Consider the following 20858-nt stretch of genomic DNA (forward strand, 5'->3'; position numbering starts at 1 on the left):
TCCCTTGGAACTCAACATGGAGATAAGGCTGATCTAGAATTCATAGAGGTCTGCCTGCCTCTGCTTCTTAGTGCTTGCATTAAAGGTGTATGTCACCAGACCCTGCCTTCGTTTTTCTATGCTAAAATTTAATAGAGATATCCCAGGGTCGTTATTATTTCTAGGGCACATATTTTTTTAAAAAATGCCCAACCACCAGAATCAAAAATAGCATTGGTGAACTTTTGCTAAAAGAAATCTTTGGAATATTTTATAATTTCTTTCAGTGTTCTTTTCATGAATGTAGGTCAGAGTTGTTTGTTTTAATTCAAAACAAATCTGTGTTTATTTGTGTGTGTGTGGGGCATAACTATTTCAGAATGTCTATCTCAGAACTTAAAAGATTTTATCCTGGTTGATAAAATGACTTGTTGATCAAACAGAAACATGCTTAGTACTTATGGCTTAGTAAAGGGCTCTTTCTATAAATAAAATCCAAGTCTACATAAGTATTTTAAAAGTTCACTACATTCTTTATTATGTTTTTGTTTTAATATAAATGAATAGTAATAATATTATATAGTAACATAGTACAGTAAGAACATTGCAGACTCCAAAGCTGACTATAGTCTAATGTAGGCCCTCAGGGTAGGTCCCACCCTGGTTGAGAGACACTTGAACTATCAGTGAACCATGGGCCTATCCTTTGACTTATTGGGATTAAAATTTAACTTCATAATCTTCCTTTTCTTCTTCTGATATGAAACCCTGCAATGAACACTATTCTTCTTTCTTCTGGTTTGGATTTCAAAGTGAAGAGGTGCTTTAGTTTTCAAATAAATGTGACACATACATACTTGTACACAAATGTGTGATTGTACTTGAATGTTCAGGCCACAAATAACTGAATTTTTCTAACAAAATAATTTGGATTTAGTAAGTAAATAGTTTTGTAAGAAAGTAGTTCATATGCTCAATTGTAGTGTAATTTTAAATAATGCCTTTTGTATTTAACTCCAAAATAATCTTTAGAGTTGATATGATATAATGAAAATTAAATTAGGAAGAGAATTATATTTAATTTAAATTCCATCTCAGAGATTTACCTTCACAGAACAGAGTTATAAGTGTTTATTTGTCATTGGGATCCCCCCAAAAATAAAGGGCTGCTGGATCAAATCATGGCTCTTAACCATGTGCAACCTTCTTTCTGCTTTTCATAGTATTATGCAAATTTAAACATCACCAACAGTGTACAAGGCCTTTACTTTCTTGTTGTCTTTGCCAGCACCTGGTATCTTTTGTCTTTGGACAATACCAAGTCTTACTGAAATGGGTAATTTTAGCACAAATTCTAATTGGTTTTAAGAATAAAAACCTAGAGTCAGATATCAGGCCAAAAGCTAAAAGATCAGAGAACCAGAGCAGTCAGCCACTAGAGAGACTTCTTACCTCTAGGAATCCTCAGACTGAAAGCTGAGCTCCTGTCTCTACCCTGCCTTATCAGTTCCTCTCCTCATGCAGCCATATCACTTCCTGTTTCCTCCTCACAAGTGCTAGGATTAAAAGTGTGTGCCACCACTGCCTGTCCTCCAGTGGCTAGCTCTGCACTCTGATCTCTGGTCGAGCTTTATTTGTTAGAGCTCAAACAAAATAGCACATGTCTTTGTCACTCCGATTCCAGTTTCTCTTGTTATTAAGAAAATGAGGAAACTCTTCATGTATCTGTTGAGCATTTATCTCACTTTTGACAAATGTCTGCTTAGCTTTATTCTCAATCTTTAAACCATGTTGCTAGCTTTTCTGCCCAGTATTAAGTGTTGGATGTCCTCATACATATCCTTATAGATGCATGGTTTGTAATTATCTTCTTCCTGTCTAGATTATGCTGTTGTTTCCTTTGCTGTAAAGAAGTGTTCCTTCACTGAACATTTTATTTTTATGTAATTCCATTTGTGCATTTTCACATTTGTCTCTTGTTCTTTTTTTAAATGTTATTCATGCTAATGGAATTTCCATTGCTCCTTCTCTTAGTAGTTTAATGTGTTACTAAATTGTACCCAGAGAGAGCAGGGCTTCCGCCCTCGTTTTATGAATGGCTGTCCATTTTGCGAGCCCATATGTTGAAGTGTTCATCTTTTCTTCATTGCCCATTGAGTCACCTTAGTCAAAACTCAGACTGCAACGCCTGGTTCCCTCCTTATTTTATCCTGTAGGTTGGTGTGGCTATTTTCCTCTAAGTGTTGTGCTATGTTCGGAGTGTGTTTTTATTCAGGTAGATTAAAACATCTTGCTGTATTCTTTTAGCCCAGATTTATTTGGCCATTCATATTCCCTCCTTTATTTTCACAATATTAACTATTGTAATCCCTGAATATTTGCTCCTGTCTTTTTCAACTTATTCTAGTGTGTTTTATAGCTAGATTGTAGAAAAACTTTCCCCTGTTTGCTTGAATATAGTTGAATATACTTTATTATATTTTTGTGGCTGTTTTAAGTAGGACTGCTTTGCTGATTTATAACTCAGACAAGTCACTATTGCTATAAAGCAAAGCAATTTATTTTGATGCTGAGTTTATATCCTGCTGCTTTGCTGAATTAATAGTAATTCTAATTAAATATAATTCTAATAGTGTTTTGAGGTGTGTTTATTGTTTTTATTAAGATTACGTAATCTGTACATAGTGACAATTTGACATTTTTTTCTTTCCAAGTTAAATGCCATTTATTTTATGATCTTGCCTAATTTCTTTGGGTAGAACTTCTGGTATCATCATGGATGAAAGTGACAAAAGAGGGCATCTTGTCATGCTGTACCTTAATATGTCACTGCCAGTTTTCCAGCATTCAATATGTTGTGAGCTGTTGCCTTGTTATAAATAGACTTTATCAGACTGGACTCTATTACTCCTAAGTTAAAACATTTTATCTGGTATGAGTTCTACATCTGTTAAAATGATCATATGACTTTGGTCGTTCCTTCTGTTGGTGTCTTGTATCAAGGCATCATGTTTATTGACCAATGTGCTTTCAGCCATCGTTGCAAGTACTTGAAACTCTGAGGCATAGTCATCTTGATTGAGTTGAAGTGTGTGTGTGTGTGTGTGTGTGTGTGTGTGTGTGTGTGTGTGTGTGTGTGTTATATGTTCATGGGATGCATGCTTGTATGTGCAGAGGCCAAAGATCAATACTGAGCATCTTTCTCCATTACGGTTTACCTTCTTAAGATAAGGTAATTTTCTGAACTTGAGACTCATCGTCAATAATTCTTTCAGTGTACTGTTTACACTAAAAACTCTCTTTAGTAGCATTTTCTTGAGGATTTCTTTGTCTAGGTTCATCAACAACATTGGCTTTTTTTTTTTTTTCTGCGCGGTAGCCACGTTTATTAGGGGCAGGGGTCAGTCCTTCTTGGCCGCAGCCTTCGGCATGGCAGCCAGCACGTTGCTCAGCTCCTCCCGCTTCCTCTTGGCGAGGAAGTGCGTGCCCACCCTCTTCTTGATGAACTTGAGCGTGCTTGTCCTTGGACACCTTGAGCAGCTCCAAGGCGCGGTGCTCGTAGGGCACGAAGCCGCACACCTCCAGGGTCATGTCCCGCAGGAACTTGGTGTGCTTAGTGAGGCCCCCGCGGCGCCGGCTGTGCCTCGGCTTGCTGACTTTCTTGGTCACCTTGCGGCCCTTGTTGAGGCCCATGGCCATGGGGTAGCGCCGGGCCATGGCTGCAGCTCTCTGATGGCGGCCGCGACAGGACCAATATTGGCTTTTAACTCCCTTTGTGTAATGTCTTTGTCATGTTTTGGTATCAGGGTAATTATGGCTTTAGAATATAAATCTGGAAGACTTTTTTTTTCTCTGTTTGAATTTATGGTAAAATTTAGCAGTGGAAGCAATCTTGTTCTGAGGTTTTCTTTGATGGGATCTTTTTATACAAGTACATATGATGAAAAAAGAATCATCTTTTATTTTCTTTATGAGTCAATATTATCAAGGTGCCCGAGCCTAAGTTACAATCTCAATCAGCCATGTAATTTCTGTGGTATCAGTAAATCTTTGGTTTTATGTAAGCCTTCTTTTTCATTTTTAAAATTATTCTATATAAAGATTTATTATATATTATATATAAAGATTTATTAGCTTTATTTTTTAAAATATTTTACTTTGTAGATATGTTATATACCAATTTCTAATTGAGCTTCTTTGTATTTGATTAGAAAATGACTGAAATAACCAATAAAATGTCATATTCAACTGGGTCTGCTCAGTCATCTATTTCAGTATTTTCAGAAGATGAGTAATACTAAAAACCAGAGAAAAAGTATTTGATAAGGCACAATAGGAAGAGGAAGAAATAAAAAGGTCCAGTGATTTCAAGGGGATTCTATGTAGTGACATGAGTCTTAGGTTTAAATAGAGAAAGAACTAGGAAAAGGGTCATGGGGTATTTATATATATCCATTCCTGGCCAAAGTGCTGTCTGGTCTGTGTATGATTGATCTTTACTCTAATTCTGCTTCTGTGAGATGGTCTGAAGAAGGTGTTATTGGTGCCATTTCTGGTTACTTCTGCTCCAAATTACAGCTTTGCTATAATTTGACACTTGTCCTCAATTCGAGGGCTGTTGGTCCTGTGAAGCTTTGGTTTCAGTTCCTGTAACCCAAGTTGATTGGAGCTGAGGAAAATAACTCTTGTTTTTGTACTTTCAGACCCAAAGGGGCACAAGGTATGTTTGGTAGTCAGTTATTCTTTGAGTAATTATGGAATATGAAAAGTGATTGAGACAGAAACAAAATGAAGGCAGAGAGGCAGCCTATCGTCACATTTAGTACATTTTGGGCCCCTGTAAGGACACAGTATTTTCTAGAAACAGCAGTTCCAGGTGCCATTTTCTTTTCCAGTTCTATATTTTGCTTATTTCCACTCTGATATTTATTATGTCTTTCTTCCAATTAATTTGATGTTTGGTTGGTTACTGTGTTTTCATTTCCTTGAGGTATAGCACTAGGTTGCTTATGTAAATTATTTATGGTTTTTAAAAATAGATATTAATTGCTGTAAATGCTCCTGTTAGTACTCAATAGCTTTTTTAAAATTTTATGTCTCTTTTTGTATTTCTCTTAAGACTTTTTTTTTAATGTACTTTATCTATCCTCATTGACTGTTTGTTCAGGAATGAGTTATTTCCCCTATATTGGTATGGTTTCCAAAGACTTTGTTGTTATTTACTTCCAGTTCTATGGTATTAGAGCTTGAAAAGATACTTAATAGAATTCCAGTGTAAAATACCTGTAAAATTAGTGTTCATAGTTTTTGTTCTTATTTGTGATTTTTTTCCTTTAAGCCAGACTCTGATATATTAGTTCCTTTTCCCATTGTTACAACAAAGTTCTTGACAAAAGTGACAGGGGAGGAAGAGTACATTCAGTTCACAGTTACTGTGTACAGTCTGTGGCTAAAGTAGTAGCAGGTGTGTGAGACAGCTGGTTGTGGGTGGCCCTCTCTTGTCACTCATTCATTCACTCACTCATTCATTCATTTATTTGTTTATTTATTTATTGCCCAGGATGCTAGCCTATGGGATGGTAAGTTCTTCATTCCCCAGTTAAACTTCTGGAGAAATGGCTTCTTCCCAGAGGCCTGCCTTCTAGGTGACTCTAAGGCAGTCAAGTTGACAAGACTGACCAGCACATCAGGACATGGAATTTGAATTTAGAAAGAGAATGGACACTTTAAGGTGTTTTTCTGTGGTGATGCTGTGAAACTGTCCTGTCAATAATACTTGAAAGATTTCATCTCTGCCTATCTTTCTCAGATAGTTATATGGTATAAAATTTCATTACATTTTGGGAAAAAAATACATTTTTCAAATTTGGTAATTACTTTTAGTTCTAGAAGTATGATATACTAGGTGTATTTTTCAGGTATTAACCCAGATCCAAACCAAATAGTGTAACTGTAAGGCTCATATTGGATTTCTGGATTGTATTCACTCCTTGAGGTACCACCATACAGCTAATAGGATAAGTGAAATGAGCCATCTGTTAATATATAAAGGACAAAATGACTACTTCTATGTTCTGCCTTTGCAGTGTGCTCCTTAACCTTCTTCTACTTCTTGTGGTAAAGCTCTTAGCATGCATTTGAATGGAAAAATACAGTCTCCTCATTTTGTCCTGTATTGTGGCACACAATGTGATCTACAGGGTTCCTATTCAGTTTGGAATTCATTTCATAGCCCACTAATTGTGTGAATGAGAAAGGGAAATACATGCTTTTATTGTAAAGCCTGCCAAGCAGATGGCTCAAAGTTCACTGCTACCATTTCTGCCAATGCGACCCTCTCCTGTAGGTATGAAATGTGGCATAGATCACAAAAACATGGTGAGAGCGTCTTCTTAACTAATCTCTTGACAGTCACCAAGCCTTGTGTTTGTTACAAGTCATAAACATTATTTTTTATTATCAACTCACAAAGTGGCTGATTCCTTGAGCAGGTGCAGAACAGTAGTTTTCATATGCATTTTACTTGAGAAGCCAAATGAACTTTTATTGATATGGAAATTTTGAGTGAAGAAAGCAGCACAAGAGATTAAGCTTAGGTTCTTGAAAAGGGATTAACACACACCCTGAGACTCAGTCTGTGAAATGATGCATCATGACTCAAGAATGGATATTTGAAAATACAGCTGAAGACAAGATCTGGTCTTATATCTTTAAGATTTTTTGAGTAACCCTCTTTAAAATCTCTTTTATTCCTCTTGTACAGAGGAACTGTTTACTTACTTCTATGGATAATATGTGAGCTACATAATCATTCTAAATGTCACAATTTCATCCAATTGTATGTGATGTGTGGTGAGACGGAGTAAGATGAACCCAGGGAGAGAGAGAGAGAAGAGAAATAAATAGCATGCTCATGTATTTCCAGGTACAAAGGGGATACCAGGGCACTGCATAACTGAGCTATTGCTTTCTGAAAGAAAGGCCAGGTTGTCAACTGTTCTTAATGAGTTGTAGTAATGTGGTCACATTGTCTTAGCTGAGAGAACCAAAAGATGCAGAAGAAATTGTTTTTTTTCCCCTAATATAAAGAAACACTGGAAATATATATTTTCCTTACCCCATTCTTCTCTTGATGCTGCCTGCCCTGTTGCACTTTTTGTGAACACATATGTCCTTCCTCTGGGCTTTCAGACAGATGCTGCTCTGATGTATGATGCGGTACATGTTGTGTCCGTGGCTGTACAACAGTTTCCACAGATGACAGTCAGTTCCTTGCAGTGTAATCGACACAAACCCTGGCGCTTCGGGACTCGCTTTATGAGCCTAATTAAAGAGGTAAGAAAAGACAGGACTCTGAATGAGCTCAGTGCAGTTCACCTAGCACTCAAAACAAAACAAACACAAAAACTGAAATGACTTTTCTTCCCCTAGGCAGGTAAACTCACCTTTTCCTTTCTCTCTAATTTTTAATGAAAATATGTTCCTCTCTTGTCCAATGTATTCCTCCCTCTGCTCCTCCTAACTGCCCCTCACATTCGCTCTCCCCAGATCCACTCCCCCAGTTTCTTCTTCAGAAAAGAGCAGGCCTCTACAAGACAGCAATGAAACTGGATAAAACAAGATACAATAAAACAAAGCAAAAGCCCTTATATTGAGGCTATACAATAAAATAACAACTGTTATTTTACAAATAATTTAATACAATACAATATTTATCAGCATGCCTATAATGACCTAAACATATGAAATCTATGACCTATTGAAAGCGTGGTTGGTGATAATAGCCTTATTTTTGAAAATCTATCTCTCTGCTTTTTATTTAGGTATAGATATAGATGTCTAAAGAATGGTATTTTAGGCAATAAAATATTAACTGTATTTTTATCATGAATGTCATTTAGCGTACATAAAAGTTAAAATAATATATGAGGCATAGCTATTTTCAACTATTGAACTATGTGAAATAAAATGTAAAACTATTTTATTTGAATTAACTATTCATATTAAAAATAAATATATCAGGTTTTGGAATGTAGTTCAATGGTAAATTGCTTGCCTAACATATATGAGGCCTAAATTCAATCCCTATCACTTTGAAACACAAAAACAAAAACAAAAATAATATATGAATTCACAAAGTGCAAAATGTGTACTTCTCACTGTGTAATGGAGTCATGTTTGTGACCATGTATTGCTTTTCTTTGATTTTGACCAAGCCTGAAGCAAGAAAAAACAGGGGGAAAATTTCTCATTTACACCTATGTGCACACCCACTTTTTTTTCTTTTGCATTTTTCTCTTCTTTCTATGAAGAGAAGTCCTTTGTTTGCTTAGCACACTTTTCTTGGTTGAAAATTTAAATGGACATTTATCTTCACTATGAAAACAATCACAGACATTGGTACACTTAGGATTTTTCATCATTGCCTTAAAATTAACCCTCAATTAATTTTATAATGAATTATTTATCATGGAACAAAAACACAAAGAAGATTGTGAATAGGAACCTCACTGTATTGGTAAACAATTTCCATGCATTTTCATGGGCCGTTTTCATTGAGCTCAGCTAGGAGTCCTGACTGTCCCTGAAGAACATGGTCTTTCTTAGTCACTTTGCACACTACATTCACTTTTGGTTTAAAATACTCTCCCTTCTCAGAGCTCTCTGTTCATAGATCACAGGTCTCAGTGGTTAACGAATTGATTTTTCTGAACTCAGCATTTGAGTGAGCATTATGACTGTGATAGGTGTCCGCTGGCCCTGAGGAAAAAAAAAAAACAGCTGTATGACATCCCACTGTATTTATTGTAGGGTGTAATTGAGAGCCTTGTCCACTAAATCACAGTATTCCCTGTAAGAGGACCAACAGGAGAAATTTCTTACAGGTTCCAGTACCAGCAAAGCTGTTTATTCCAAGTAGCTGGGAGGCCTCCAAATGTGAAGAGTGCATATTACAATTTCATCATCTTTTCTTTTCTGCTTTGGTTGCTAGGAAGTTGAAACTTGAGTATGTTAAAGAATTTTCATTACTTACCTGTTTTTTTCCTGTTTTATTTTTACTGTTCTCTACCTAGTTCCATTTTGCTCTTTTCTACATATGTTCTGGCACTTTCTGATCCTTTTGTCTGTTGTTACATTATTAGAATTTTTTATCATCTGAATATTTTTTCTTTTTAAGATGTTGGGTAAATAATTTTTTTATTGGAGACATATTGTAATATGAAACAGGTAATTACCACGTTTTCTGTTTCATTTATAATTTATTAGCTGAAAACCATTTTGAAATATGTGTATACTAGCACTAGTATCTGAGAAACAAGCATGGTGACTGAGAAATGATGTAGTGATGATACTGATTTACATTCATTACTAAAATATTAATCATAGTATTTTAAGAACCATGTGTTCGGGCTCATAGTGTACATTAGTTCAAACTATACAATTGCATGCTCATACTGCATCATTAAAAATTTTCAGGTAATTACTTTTCCAAGCTATTTCCAGATGTCAGATGGTGGAAAACATGTAATTTTGGCTAAATAACAGTCGAAATAGGGAAAAAATGTATTTAAAATAAAATCCATTCATATGGTGATATATTGTATCCCCCAATATATTGTGTATCCTAATAAACTTATCTGGGGTCAGAGAACTAAACAGCCACTAGATAGACATAGAGGCCAGAAAATGGTGGCACACATACTTTTAATCCTAGCATTCTGGAGGCAGAAATCCATCCAGATTTCTGTGAGTTCAAAGCCACACTGGAAACAGCCAGGCATGATGACACCCACCTTTAACCCCAGGAAGTGATGGCAGGAAACATATAAGGCATGAGAACCAGGAACTAGAACCTGGTTAAGCTTTTAGGCTTTTGAGCAGCAGCACAGTCCAGCTGAGATTCATTTTGGATGAGGACTCAGAAGCTTCCAGTCAGAGGAAACAGCATCAGCTGAAGAATTGGTGAGGTGAGGTGGCTGTGGCTTGTTCTGCTTCTCTGATCATCCAGCATTCACCCCAATACCTGGCTCTGGGTTTGATTTTAAGATTCATGCTACACATCCATTTGCTAAACCTTGGAGTGATGATATTCCTACCTCATTTTTCACTGGGAACATCTTTTATAGACATTATAACCTAATATAAAATAATTATGATATATTATCCTGTCTTCTTCAGGGAAATGTGACATTGATTATTATAAGGGAAAATTGTTAACAGAAGTAGTACCACAGGCTTTTCTGGACTCAGTTTTGTTCAGAGTAATACATTTGTTGCTGTTATGAATTTAGGGAGTTAGTCCATCATATTTTTATAGTTATACCAAGTGATATATTCAATATCTTATCTCATATAATATACCCTGCTAATTTTTCTAAAGAAAAAACTTGTACCTATAAACATTGATAATATAAGCTGTATATTTTTATATTTCGAACAGAAGTTAGGAAGTTATTGAGGCAAAAACTCTTTCATTTCATGAGAAGTAAAGCAGCTCAATTTGCTAGTAAACACAGAATGCCATCATAAAGGAGCTCAGATTGCTAGTGATCACAGGACACCAGTTTGTCTCTTGTTTCTTGACTGTTAATGGAAAGTAGCTCAGGTTACCAGTGACCACAGGATTCCATCTTACCTCCTGTCTTTTGCCTGTTAATTGTGGGCTTTGTTTTTCAGGCTCACTGGGAAGGCCTCACGGGCAGAATAACTTTCAACAAAACCAATGGTTTAAGGACAGATTTTGATTTGGATGTGATCAGTCTCAAAGAGGAAGGATTGGAGAAGGTATGTAAGTCCTTTGTTTTGAATATTTAATCATCAAATGAAACATGGTAATGAAAAAAGAAACACAGCTTTGCTAAAGTCACAATTCATATTTCTTTAGCTTTATTAAATAATTTCCACATAATTCTCCAATATATTATATTAAGTACAATAATTGACAACAAAGATTTAAGACTAAAGGATTTTTGTAATTTAAAAAACATTTATCTTACTTATATGTGTATGAGTATTTTTTCCTGCATCCTTATTTTTGTATCACAATCAAGCTTGGTGCCTATGAGGCAGGAGCTGGCATTACAGGTGACTGTGGCTGCCACTTTGCTGCTAGGAATCACTGCTAATTGTTTCCTACTTGTAATATAGCCTTAAATGATTTTTTAAGGAAAAAAAAAAACATTTTCATGCTGTGGCATTTTAAAGTGAAGTATCTAAATTAATATACAAAAGTAAATTATGTAGGTACATGAATGGAAAGGATAACACTGCCTCAGATTACATGATTCTGTGTCTAGGGTTCAGAGGCTTACTCTAAAAATAATGTAGAATATTGCAGTGTGTTAGTATTTCTGATGTATCAATTTAGAATTTTCTCATAGTTCATTGAAGACCTGAGATGATCAGATATTTTGATAAGAGCTTAGTAAAAGTTCTATTTGACTGAAATAGTTTTGCCTTAAACACAGTAAAGGATATTTAATTGAGCAATCGTATTTGGAGTTGAATTAGGATAGAGTTTTCCCCAGGCTGACATATACCAACATATTTGAAAGCTAGCTCAAGCTACCCAGGAGAGAAGAAAAGTACATATTTCTTTTATAATGTCATGAAACAAATGTGCATACACCATGACAGTTTGATGACCTGGGTAGTAGAACAATTACTTTTGCCTACTGAGATTTCCAGATTGTACCACTTGTTGAAACAATGTAAAGTGAAGAATGCAGTATAAGAAACTGGAATACAGCCAGGTGGTGGTGTTGCATGCCTTTTATCCCAGCACTCAGAAGGCAGAGCCAGGCAGATCTCTGTGAGTTTGAGGCCAGCCTGGTCTACAGAGCAAGATCAAGGACAGGCACCAAAACTACACAGAGAAACCCTGTCTCGAAAAAACAAACAAACAAACAAACAAAAAATGAAAGAAAGAAACAAACAAAGAAACAAAGAAAAACAAGGAAAGAGAAAGTAAGAAAGGAAGGAAGGAAGGAAGGAAGGAAGGAAGGAAGGAAGAAACAATGAAACGAAGAAAGGAAGGAAGGAAGGAAGGAAGAGAAAGAAAGAAAGAAGGAAGGAAAGAAAGAAAGAAATAAAAAAGAAAAAAAGAAAAAAGAAAAAGAAAAAAAGAAACTGGAATACAAATCATGACACAATGACTTCTGAACTATCCTGCTTTTACAATGTAAACATTTCTTGGATCTAAGTCTGGATTTGATAACAGATGTTTATCTAGCAGCCTTCTGGGATGTGATTACATTACATTTTGGAAATATCTAAGTCACTAGTATGATTTCTGATGATAATGATGTTCTTAATATTGACAATGATCCAGTTTTCTTTGACTCAAAATTAAGACAAGTACAGAACATTCCCCTGGATTCCAATGGGCTCACAGAAAGACCTATATATAAAATGGTTTCCATGTATATGGGATAATTCTCCAATGCAAGAAAAGTGAAACAGTGTGAGTTATGGATATTACATGATTACAAGCCTCAAAGTGGCTTGTGTGCACTCCTGAAACATAAGTATTTGTTTTAAACATTAATATATATAATAATTCTCCTCAATGTTATTTGGTTCAAAATCCTAAAAGAAAGCACACACACAATAGATGAATATTTCTGAAAAAACTAAAGAATAACAGTAGATGAAGGTCTTAGAATTAATTAGCTTTTGAATAATGGGAAAATATTGAGTCAAATTTTTCCTTATTATGTTTACTTCTACCTTTTTTGGAATGAAAAGTTTATTTTGTGTGATTGTATAATTACAGCAATGCAGTTCATTTGTTATTTTATAGGGGCTCATAGTTAAAAGATTTCCTTGAGTTTCAGAAGAAACATAATGAACTTGAACCATATTGGAACTGTTTAATGTTATGGAGACTTTTAGAAATGACCTGAATGAATTTTGTTTTCTTTTGAGACAGACTTCATGTATGGTAGACTGGCCTCAATCCCCACTATGTACCAGAAAATTATGCTGAACTTCTGAGCTTCCTGCCTTTCTCTCCTGAGTGCTTAAAATCATGCATTATCATATATATATTGGATCAAACTTAACACTTTATGCATGTTGGTCAAGCATCCTCCCAAATGAGTCATATCCCCAACCAGAAAGCCTTTCATGTTATGAGATAATCAGTGTGAACTCTTGATGGTTAATCTTGTCAACATGGCAGGGTCTAGAATCATCTTTGGAAAAAACCATCTGATAATGCCTCTTAGGGTATTCTCAGGAGGGTTTTGATGAGGTAAGAAGACTCAACATAAAATTAGATATCACTGTATCTTGGGCTAGAATAATAACCTAAATAAGAGTATAAACAGACTGAAAATTCAGCCATTGTCTTTGCTATGGATGCAGTGTGACCAGGTGTCTCATGCTTCCGTTGCCAAGTGCTCTCAACTTGAGGGACTGAACCTCAAACTGTGAGCCACTATTAACCATTGATTCCTTAAACTGCTTATTGTCTGTTATTGATAAAAGCAATGAGCAAACTAATACATTTTAATAACTACTGAAATATGAGCATAATTAGAATATTGATAGAAAAACACTCTCACACTTTTTATTATTACAACTATGTAGAAGAAAATCCATAAATAACAAATAGGTTCCTATTACACACAGAGAGAGCAGTGTGATATCCTCAGGGCACGGAGCCTGGAGTTGTGTTACAGTTACCATTTCTATTTCAATAATAACTACATATCAAAATAAACTCTTCTCATCTATATTGGCAAGGGCCTTGAATCTCCAGTACACATCTCTTGAAGCATCTTTAGACAGTGCCTTCTTTCACGCAGAATGCTCATTGGGTACCATTCCAGACTTTATCTATCTTAGGCAATAAGACAGATGAATTTCTTGCTGAGTAGTCTTGTATGTGGTGTACCAGATTAAGAAAATGAAAAGCAATGCTTCTCAACACTTAAATTATTTTCATTGGAACAAAGGTCATATTGTCTATTGTGCATTCAAAATGCACCTAAAATATTGCCACATCCATTGCTGAAACAAACCAGGACATGTATTACCATAAAGCTATGATGCCATCCTCAGACACATCTAGTTCTATTATCCTTAGATTCCATTCATCAGACCATAATATCCAGACAGGTGTTCTCTAAAACAAGTCGTCTGTAGCTCTGTTTAAACCCTTCTGTGGCTTCCCACTGTGTTTTTATCCAAAATCCAAATATGACTTGGAAAGCACTGCTTATCTCTTACCATCCTATCAGTGCTGTTTATGACTTATTAATACACATCATGTTAGCTAGAAAAATACCTCATACTTCAACTGTTTAATGTAGCCATGCCTTAGAAAAGTATCTAGCACAAAGTACATCTTCAGGAGATTTTTGTCAGCCTTTGAAAGAATGAAGGGGCATTATGAAAATCCCAAGACATAATTCACACAGACTACTTATTCTAATATCTAAGGGAGAGTTATCTTTTACAACAGCACTGTGAACAGAGAATGGCAATATCCAGGTTCCAGATGCCCAATACTATGGATTAACATTTTCAAGAAATTGGAGGATTTTATAGTGCAGGTGAAATGACAGTAATGTTTATAATGACAAGAGGGTGTATAACACAAGTATAAAATATGACCCTCTAATGATAAAGTTTCAAAACATTGAAGGTACAGAAATATTATTGTCTCATTTATAGATTTTTTTTCTTTGTGGAAATGAACAAAAGCCCCATAAACATAAATTTGTTGTTTGGAGCTACCTCTAAGGAAACAACAGCTACTGTTCTTAAGCCAACACTCAGAGGAAGACAGGGGGTCAAAAGCATGCTCTGATTGGAGATTGCTAACATGGAAACAGGAAGAGATATAGCTAGGAATGAGCATCTTGAATGTTGTTTATAAGGCATATTAGATATTTTTTGTTCATTCAAAATTTGCAAGGCTGTGGCCACATAGGGGTGCTGCCATTTGTGGATGGGTACTGGGCATTCTCTGCAGACCATTGCAGATGTTATTTAGCTTGTATAGCTCTTGCCTCAGAGTTCCTGAGTCAAAGTATAATACACATTTTGGCATTATTTATTTGCATGTTCAGTATGTAAATGGAATTCTTGAAGTCATTAAGAAGGAGGAGAAAAATAGTATTAAGGGATCAAAAAGTTGATTAATGAGGAAATACCAAAATGTCTTAAAAATTAACAGTATAATGATGTCTATCATTGGTGAATATGAATTCAAAATATGACATACAACTGAAAATAGTTTAGTGTAACTTGTATTGCTCCCTGAACTATTGCTGTGAAATTGAGAAAGACCAGCTTCAGATGAGACAAACACATGTTTAATGTGATAAGGTATAAATTTATTTAAAGTGAATTTAGAATATTATTTGAAAGGATTGCATCTATAGCAAGAAGAATTGGAAAGCTTTACAAAAATAAATTTTGGCAGAGTTGATACCACAGGCAAATGTCATTCCATTGCAAACTGAACAAACTAGTTACTACTTTTAGGAAAATAATCATTTATACATAAAACAAAATCTATTGTCAGAAACTACAATCAAATAATAATGTCACTTAGTCCCACCAAATGACTGTTTTTTTTTAATAGTATATCATGTTTTATACAATCATAACATCATGCATTTTCTAAAGGTGAAAAGCCTATCATTTATTATATATTATTTGCTATTCAGAAAGGTTATTTTTGTACAGAAGATATTTGCCTTTAATTTGTGGTACAAACTACATTTCAGCTCCTCATGTGTCAAATTTTGTATCTGGATACCCTCATGATTTTGATATCTATATTAAAATATATACCAAAATAAAAGACATCCCTACCTCTCCAACTGAAAGATATGTATTATTAAAATAGACTGTATCTTGTAAAACATATCTCTTTAAAATTAAATTTGTATATTAATACTGTGCTGATTTTGAAAAGTAAAAGTTGCAAGCAAGACATTTATTTGGCCAGTTACAGTATGTCAGGGTGTGGAACTGTTAGACGGTATGAAAAATTCAATGCTAATCATAGTTTCATAATAAAATCAATTTCTAACTTGCTTGTTCTACGGAAAGGTCTTAAAAATGTGATAGAGGCTTGTGGATTTAGCTCAGTGGTAGAGCGCTTGCCTAGCAAGCACAAGGCCCTGGGTTCGATCCTCAGCTTCACAAAAACAAACAAACAAAAATGTGATAGATATAGAATAGAGGTTTTCCAAAGTTTATAAAAGTCAGAATTTATAAATTATTATTTGTCATATAGACACACACTTATAATGAATTTATAATAATATAAATATAAAAAAAATATAGATTAAATATTCATAAGTAAACCACTTTAAAATTTAAAATATTTAGAGGGAGTAAAGGAAAGGGGGAAATGATATAAATATATTGGAATCTCAAAAATAAAAGAAGTAATAAAAAATTATGTTTGTCATGTTAAACTTACAAGTTGTGGTGATATTGTGTTCCCCAAAATATTGTGCACCCCAATAAACTTACCTGGGGTCAGAGAACAGAACAGCCACTAGATATCAAGGCCAGAAAATGGTGGCACTCACACCTTTAATCCTATCACTTGAGAGGCAGAGATCCTCTGGATGTCTGTGAGTATAAGGCCACACTGGAAACAGCCAGGAATGGTGGGTGACTCACACCTTTAGTCACAGGGAGTAATGGCAGAAAGCAGAAAGGTATATAAGGTGTGAAAACCAGGAACTAGCTGGTTAAGCTTTTAGGCTTTGGAACAGCACAGTTCAGCTGAGAGCCATTTGGATGAGGACTCAGAGGCTTCCAGTCTGAGGAAAAAGGATCAGCTGAGGAAATGGCAAGGTGAGGGAGGTGGCTGTGGCTTGTTCTGCTTCTCTGATCTTCCAGGATTCACCCCAATACCTGGCCTCAGGTTTGTTTTTATTAGTAAGACCTTCTAACAATTCGTGCTACAACAAGTAGTTTATTGTTATTTTTAGTCATCTGTATGAATATGTCAGAAAGGCTCTTACATAGTTTGGAGTTAGAGATACAGATGGTTGTAAGCTACCTGCTGTGTGTGCTGGTGCCCAAGCTCCTGTGGAAGGACAGCAAGTGCTCTTAAGCATTGGATCATTTCTCTAGCCATCCTTGTGCTTGAAGTTGAATTGAAGGTTTATTTCAACATGAACGTTCTTTGGTTTCTCTGTAGCTACCATTTGTATCTGTACCCATAAGAACACATATATTTGTAATTCAGGAACCTGTGATTGGAGCTCTGGGGTTCTGTAATATGTGGACAGGATGACAACAGCAGTGAAAGGCTGGTTTGCTGAGTTTGCAGTGTATATGTTTGATGTTGTCTTAGTTTGTCTTTTCTATTGCTGTGAAAAGACACCATGACTACAGCAACTCTTATAAGGAAAATATTTAACTGAATTTGTGGCTTACAGTTCAGACATTCAGGCCATTATGATCATGGCAGGGAGCATTGCAGTGTGCATTTAGATAGGGTGTTGGAGCTGAGTCCTTACCACTTCATTGGCAGAAAACAGGAAGTCTAGTGACTGTTATACTGAGGGAAGTTTGAACAAAAGAGACTTCAAAGCTTGCCCTCACAGTGACACATTTTCTCCCACAAGGCCATGCCTCCTAATAGGCCACTCCTTTTGTAAGCCGTTTTCTTCCAAATCACTGCATTCCACTCCCAGGTCCCCAAAGGCTTATAGCCATATCATAATGAAAAAAAAAAAATGCATTCAGTCCAACTTCAAAAGTCCTCATAGACTATTACACTTTCAAGCTTGTTTCAAATTCTAAAGTCTTCTGAGAAGAAAGGCAATCTCTTAACTGTAATCCCCTGTAAAAATTAAAATAAAAAAGCAAACCACATACTTCCATCATATAATGGCACAAGGGAACATAGCAAGGAAATACTGGACAACTACAAGACCAAAAACTAGCTGGGCACACTACAAATTCTACATCTCTATGTCTGGTGTCAAAATGTTCTTTACATCTCCAGTTCCATTCAGCTTTTTATGACTGTAACATACTTCTTTCTTTTGGGCTGGTTCCAATCCCTGTTGGTAGCTATCCTCAGGAGTTATCCCAGTACTCTGGCATTTCTAACATCTTGGGTTCTTCAAGATAATCCAGGTTTCAACTTCACAGCTTTAGCCAATGGCCTCTCTACTAGGCTTCTATTCATGGACATCCCTGACACATGCTTGGCCTTAGCTGCTTTATTCCATAACTCCTTTCTTCTATCCTTACCTCTAAAGTCAGAACCATGTGGTTGAAAGATGCCCAATTCTGCTGCTTGCTGGGGCTGGAACATAGCCCTCTTGGACAATTACATCTTTGCCAGCTTGCTTTATTTCACAGCTTAAGCTTGACTGTCCTGAAACTCGCTCTGTAGACCAGGCTGACCTCAGTCTCAGAGATCTGCCAGCCTCTGCCTTCCCAGTGCTGGGATTAAGGACATGCCTCACCCAGCTCTAAATTTTTCTTTAGTTCCTTTATACAAATTGGAAATTTAGCTGGGTGGGATCTTGCCCTGAGCTGGCCACCGCCTTTATTCCATTTCTTAATCTTTTCATCTCCTTGAACACAGGACTTAGCTCCATTCCTCTTTTTGGTGCTCTTATTTTCCTCAAATATTTTTCCTTGCTGAGCTTGCTCCTTTCCTTTATAAATCTTCATTATAATTAACACTAATATCCACATGACAGAGTCTATGGCTGTTTGGAGATTTCTTGTGCCAATGAAATTAATCCAAAACTCTTCATTTTAACCTCAGGCACACTCCTCAGACAGGGCCAAAAGGCAGCCACTTACTTCACCAAAACATCATAAGAGTGATTTCTAAGCAATATACTAAAGTTCTTCTCTCAAACTTTTTGAGCCAGCTCCCGGAATTTCAATTCATTATTATCACCATGGTTGTCTATGCTCCTACTAATATGCCCCATTAGGCAGTACTTAAAGCAACCTACTGCTTTTCTAACTCAAAGTACCATGTACCTATTACTCCACACAAAAGCATGGTCAGGCCACTCACAGCAATTTCTGTCTTAATCTGGGTTTCCTATTGCTACACAAAGACATCGTGACCACAGCAACTCTTATAAGGAAAACATTTGAGTTTGTGGCTTACAGTTTCAGAGATTCAGTTCATTATCATGGTAGAAAGCATGGCAGAGTGCAGGTAGACATGGTGCTGGAGCTGAGAGAGTCCTTACATCTTCATTGGCAGGCCACAGGAAGTCGTTACTGTCACACTGAGGGAAGCTCGAGCAAAAGCTGGTCCCCATATGACACACTACCTCCAACAAGGCCACACCTCCTAATAATGGCACTCCTTTTGGGGGACATTTTTTTTTTCCAAACTACCTCAGAGGTCCAACTGTTCATGAAGAACTTTACTTCTCTTATGAAAAGTGGCATTTTCTATAGGAATCTTCACTGTTGAACTTCCACTGGCCTGTAGAATCCTGTTCCTATTAATGGCCTAAATAAAAGACATCTAAATAGGATTTACAGTTTTCAAAGTTTGTCTACACCTGAATCTCCATGTCAGATAAATTAGAATTATTTCTTTAATAGAATTCTAGATATATGATGCACAGAAGTTATTATCTTTCATGCTTGATAGTATTTGGTACATACATCCTGGTCCCTATGGTAGCCATGAATTGAACTTTCTCAAGAACTGATTTATATTGACTCCCTATAAGAAATCATTGTCAATGGCAACATTGTCCAGTGATCTTAAAGCTACTCAGAACTGTGTTTACCTTCTAGGCTACACAAAGACAAATGTATTTGTTTGCAAATGATTACCATTTAATTTGTCTCTTATTTAGAATTAATCATATTCCTTGACTCAGAACTATTGGTGAAATTATTAAGGCCACTCCACGTAGTTAAAAGGGAGGTTTATTTTGTGGAGTAACTTACAAATGAAGGGGTAGGTTGCAGGGTCTGGCAAAGGTATAGTGCAGTCCGGTGGTGTTCTCTGGAGAACGCTGCTCTGTCTACCTCCAGCATCCAGGGGCCCGGAACCAAGAGAGAGACCTCCTCTTGATCCTCAGTCTTCTGCTTCCTCCTCCACCCTGCCTTGTGGGCATGACCATTACCGAAGCCTCAGTGGGGGTTGGAACTTCCCGGCCAATGCTGGGATGGCTATCCACTACATCTCCCCCTTTTGTCTAAATAAGAAAGTTCTAACCTAATACAAGACTATATACAAAGAGATGGTTATCAAATATTGTCCAGGAGTAATGAGGGATAATGACTTAGATAAGTTGGAATTACAATAAGTGCAAGTAATATCAAGCAAAAAACACATAGTAAAATCCAGGGAAGTCTAGGGCATGGGTAGGTGGCATGTTACAAAGATCATTCCAAAAGGTGTCCTATCCTAAAGAACCTGAGTCTAATACTTAATATATTCTATCTAAGATATTATATATGTATATATACTAAGTTGTAACTATAACTGCTAATCTCCAACCTCATCAAAGACCTGAGAAGGAATATAATACCTGAGAAATGGGAGAAGGACGCAAGCAACTTTTGGGAGTCTTGCAAGAGTAGACAGAGACAGCTAGCAACCTGGACAGTCACCTAATGTTTCTCAGCATCGTTGGTGCATTCAAATTGGCTACAGGCCTAGAGTATCTGACAGACCATTTTCAGAAGCAGGAATTCTGAAAGACCATCTTACCCTGTCTTGGCAAAGTATAGTGGTCGCTTTCCTTGTGTCCCGCTTGTCCAGAAAGGACAGCATTTGTACTGTCAGCAGTTGAGGCAAGGGCAGTTCTTTGCCCAGTAGGCCATTTTGTGCCAAGAAGACAAACTTCCAAATGGAAATGTCTTAGAAGCCCAACATTCTCTCGGGATCAAAT

General features: G+C 36.3%; 1 protein-coding gene and 1 pseudogene across 2 annotated transcripts in view; one reads left to right on the forward strand and one right to left on the reverse strand.

Moving 5' to 3' along the window:
- Grik2 (glutamate ionotropic receptor kainate type subunit 2) overlaps nt 1–20858 on the forward strand; it is a 624705-nt gene that overhangs the window by 360339 nt on the left and 243508 nt on the right. For both annotated transcript variants that reach the window (XM_036168913.1, XM_036168912.1), the window contains exons 8-9: nt 7171–7314; nt 10657–10764. In XM_036168913.1, the coding sequence (XP_036024806.1) occupies nt 7171–7314; nt 10657–10764 (252 nt within the window). The remainder of the gene's footprint in view (nt 1–7170; nt 7315–10656; nt 10765–20858) is intronic.
- LOC118570431 lies at nt 3381–3696 on the reverse strand (annotated as a pseudogene).

The sequence above is a fragment of the Onychomys torridus genome, chromosome 19, assembly GCF_903995425.1.
Source record: "Onychomys torridus chromosome 19, mOncTor1.1, whole genome shotgun sequence".
NCBI classification, from domain to species: Eukaryota; Metazoa; Chordata; class Mammalia; order Rodentia; family Cricetidae; genus Onychomys; species Onychomys torridus.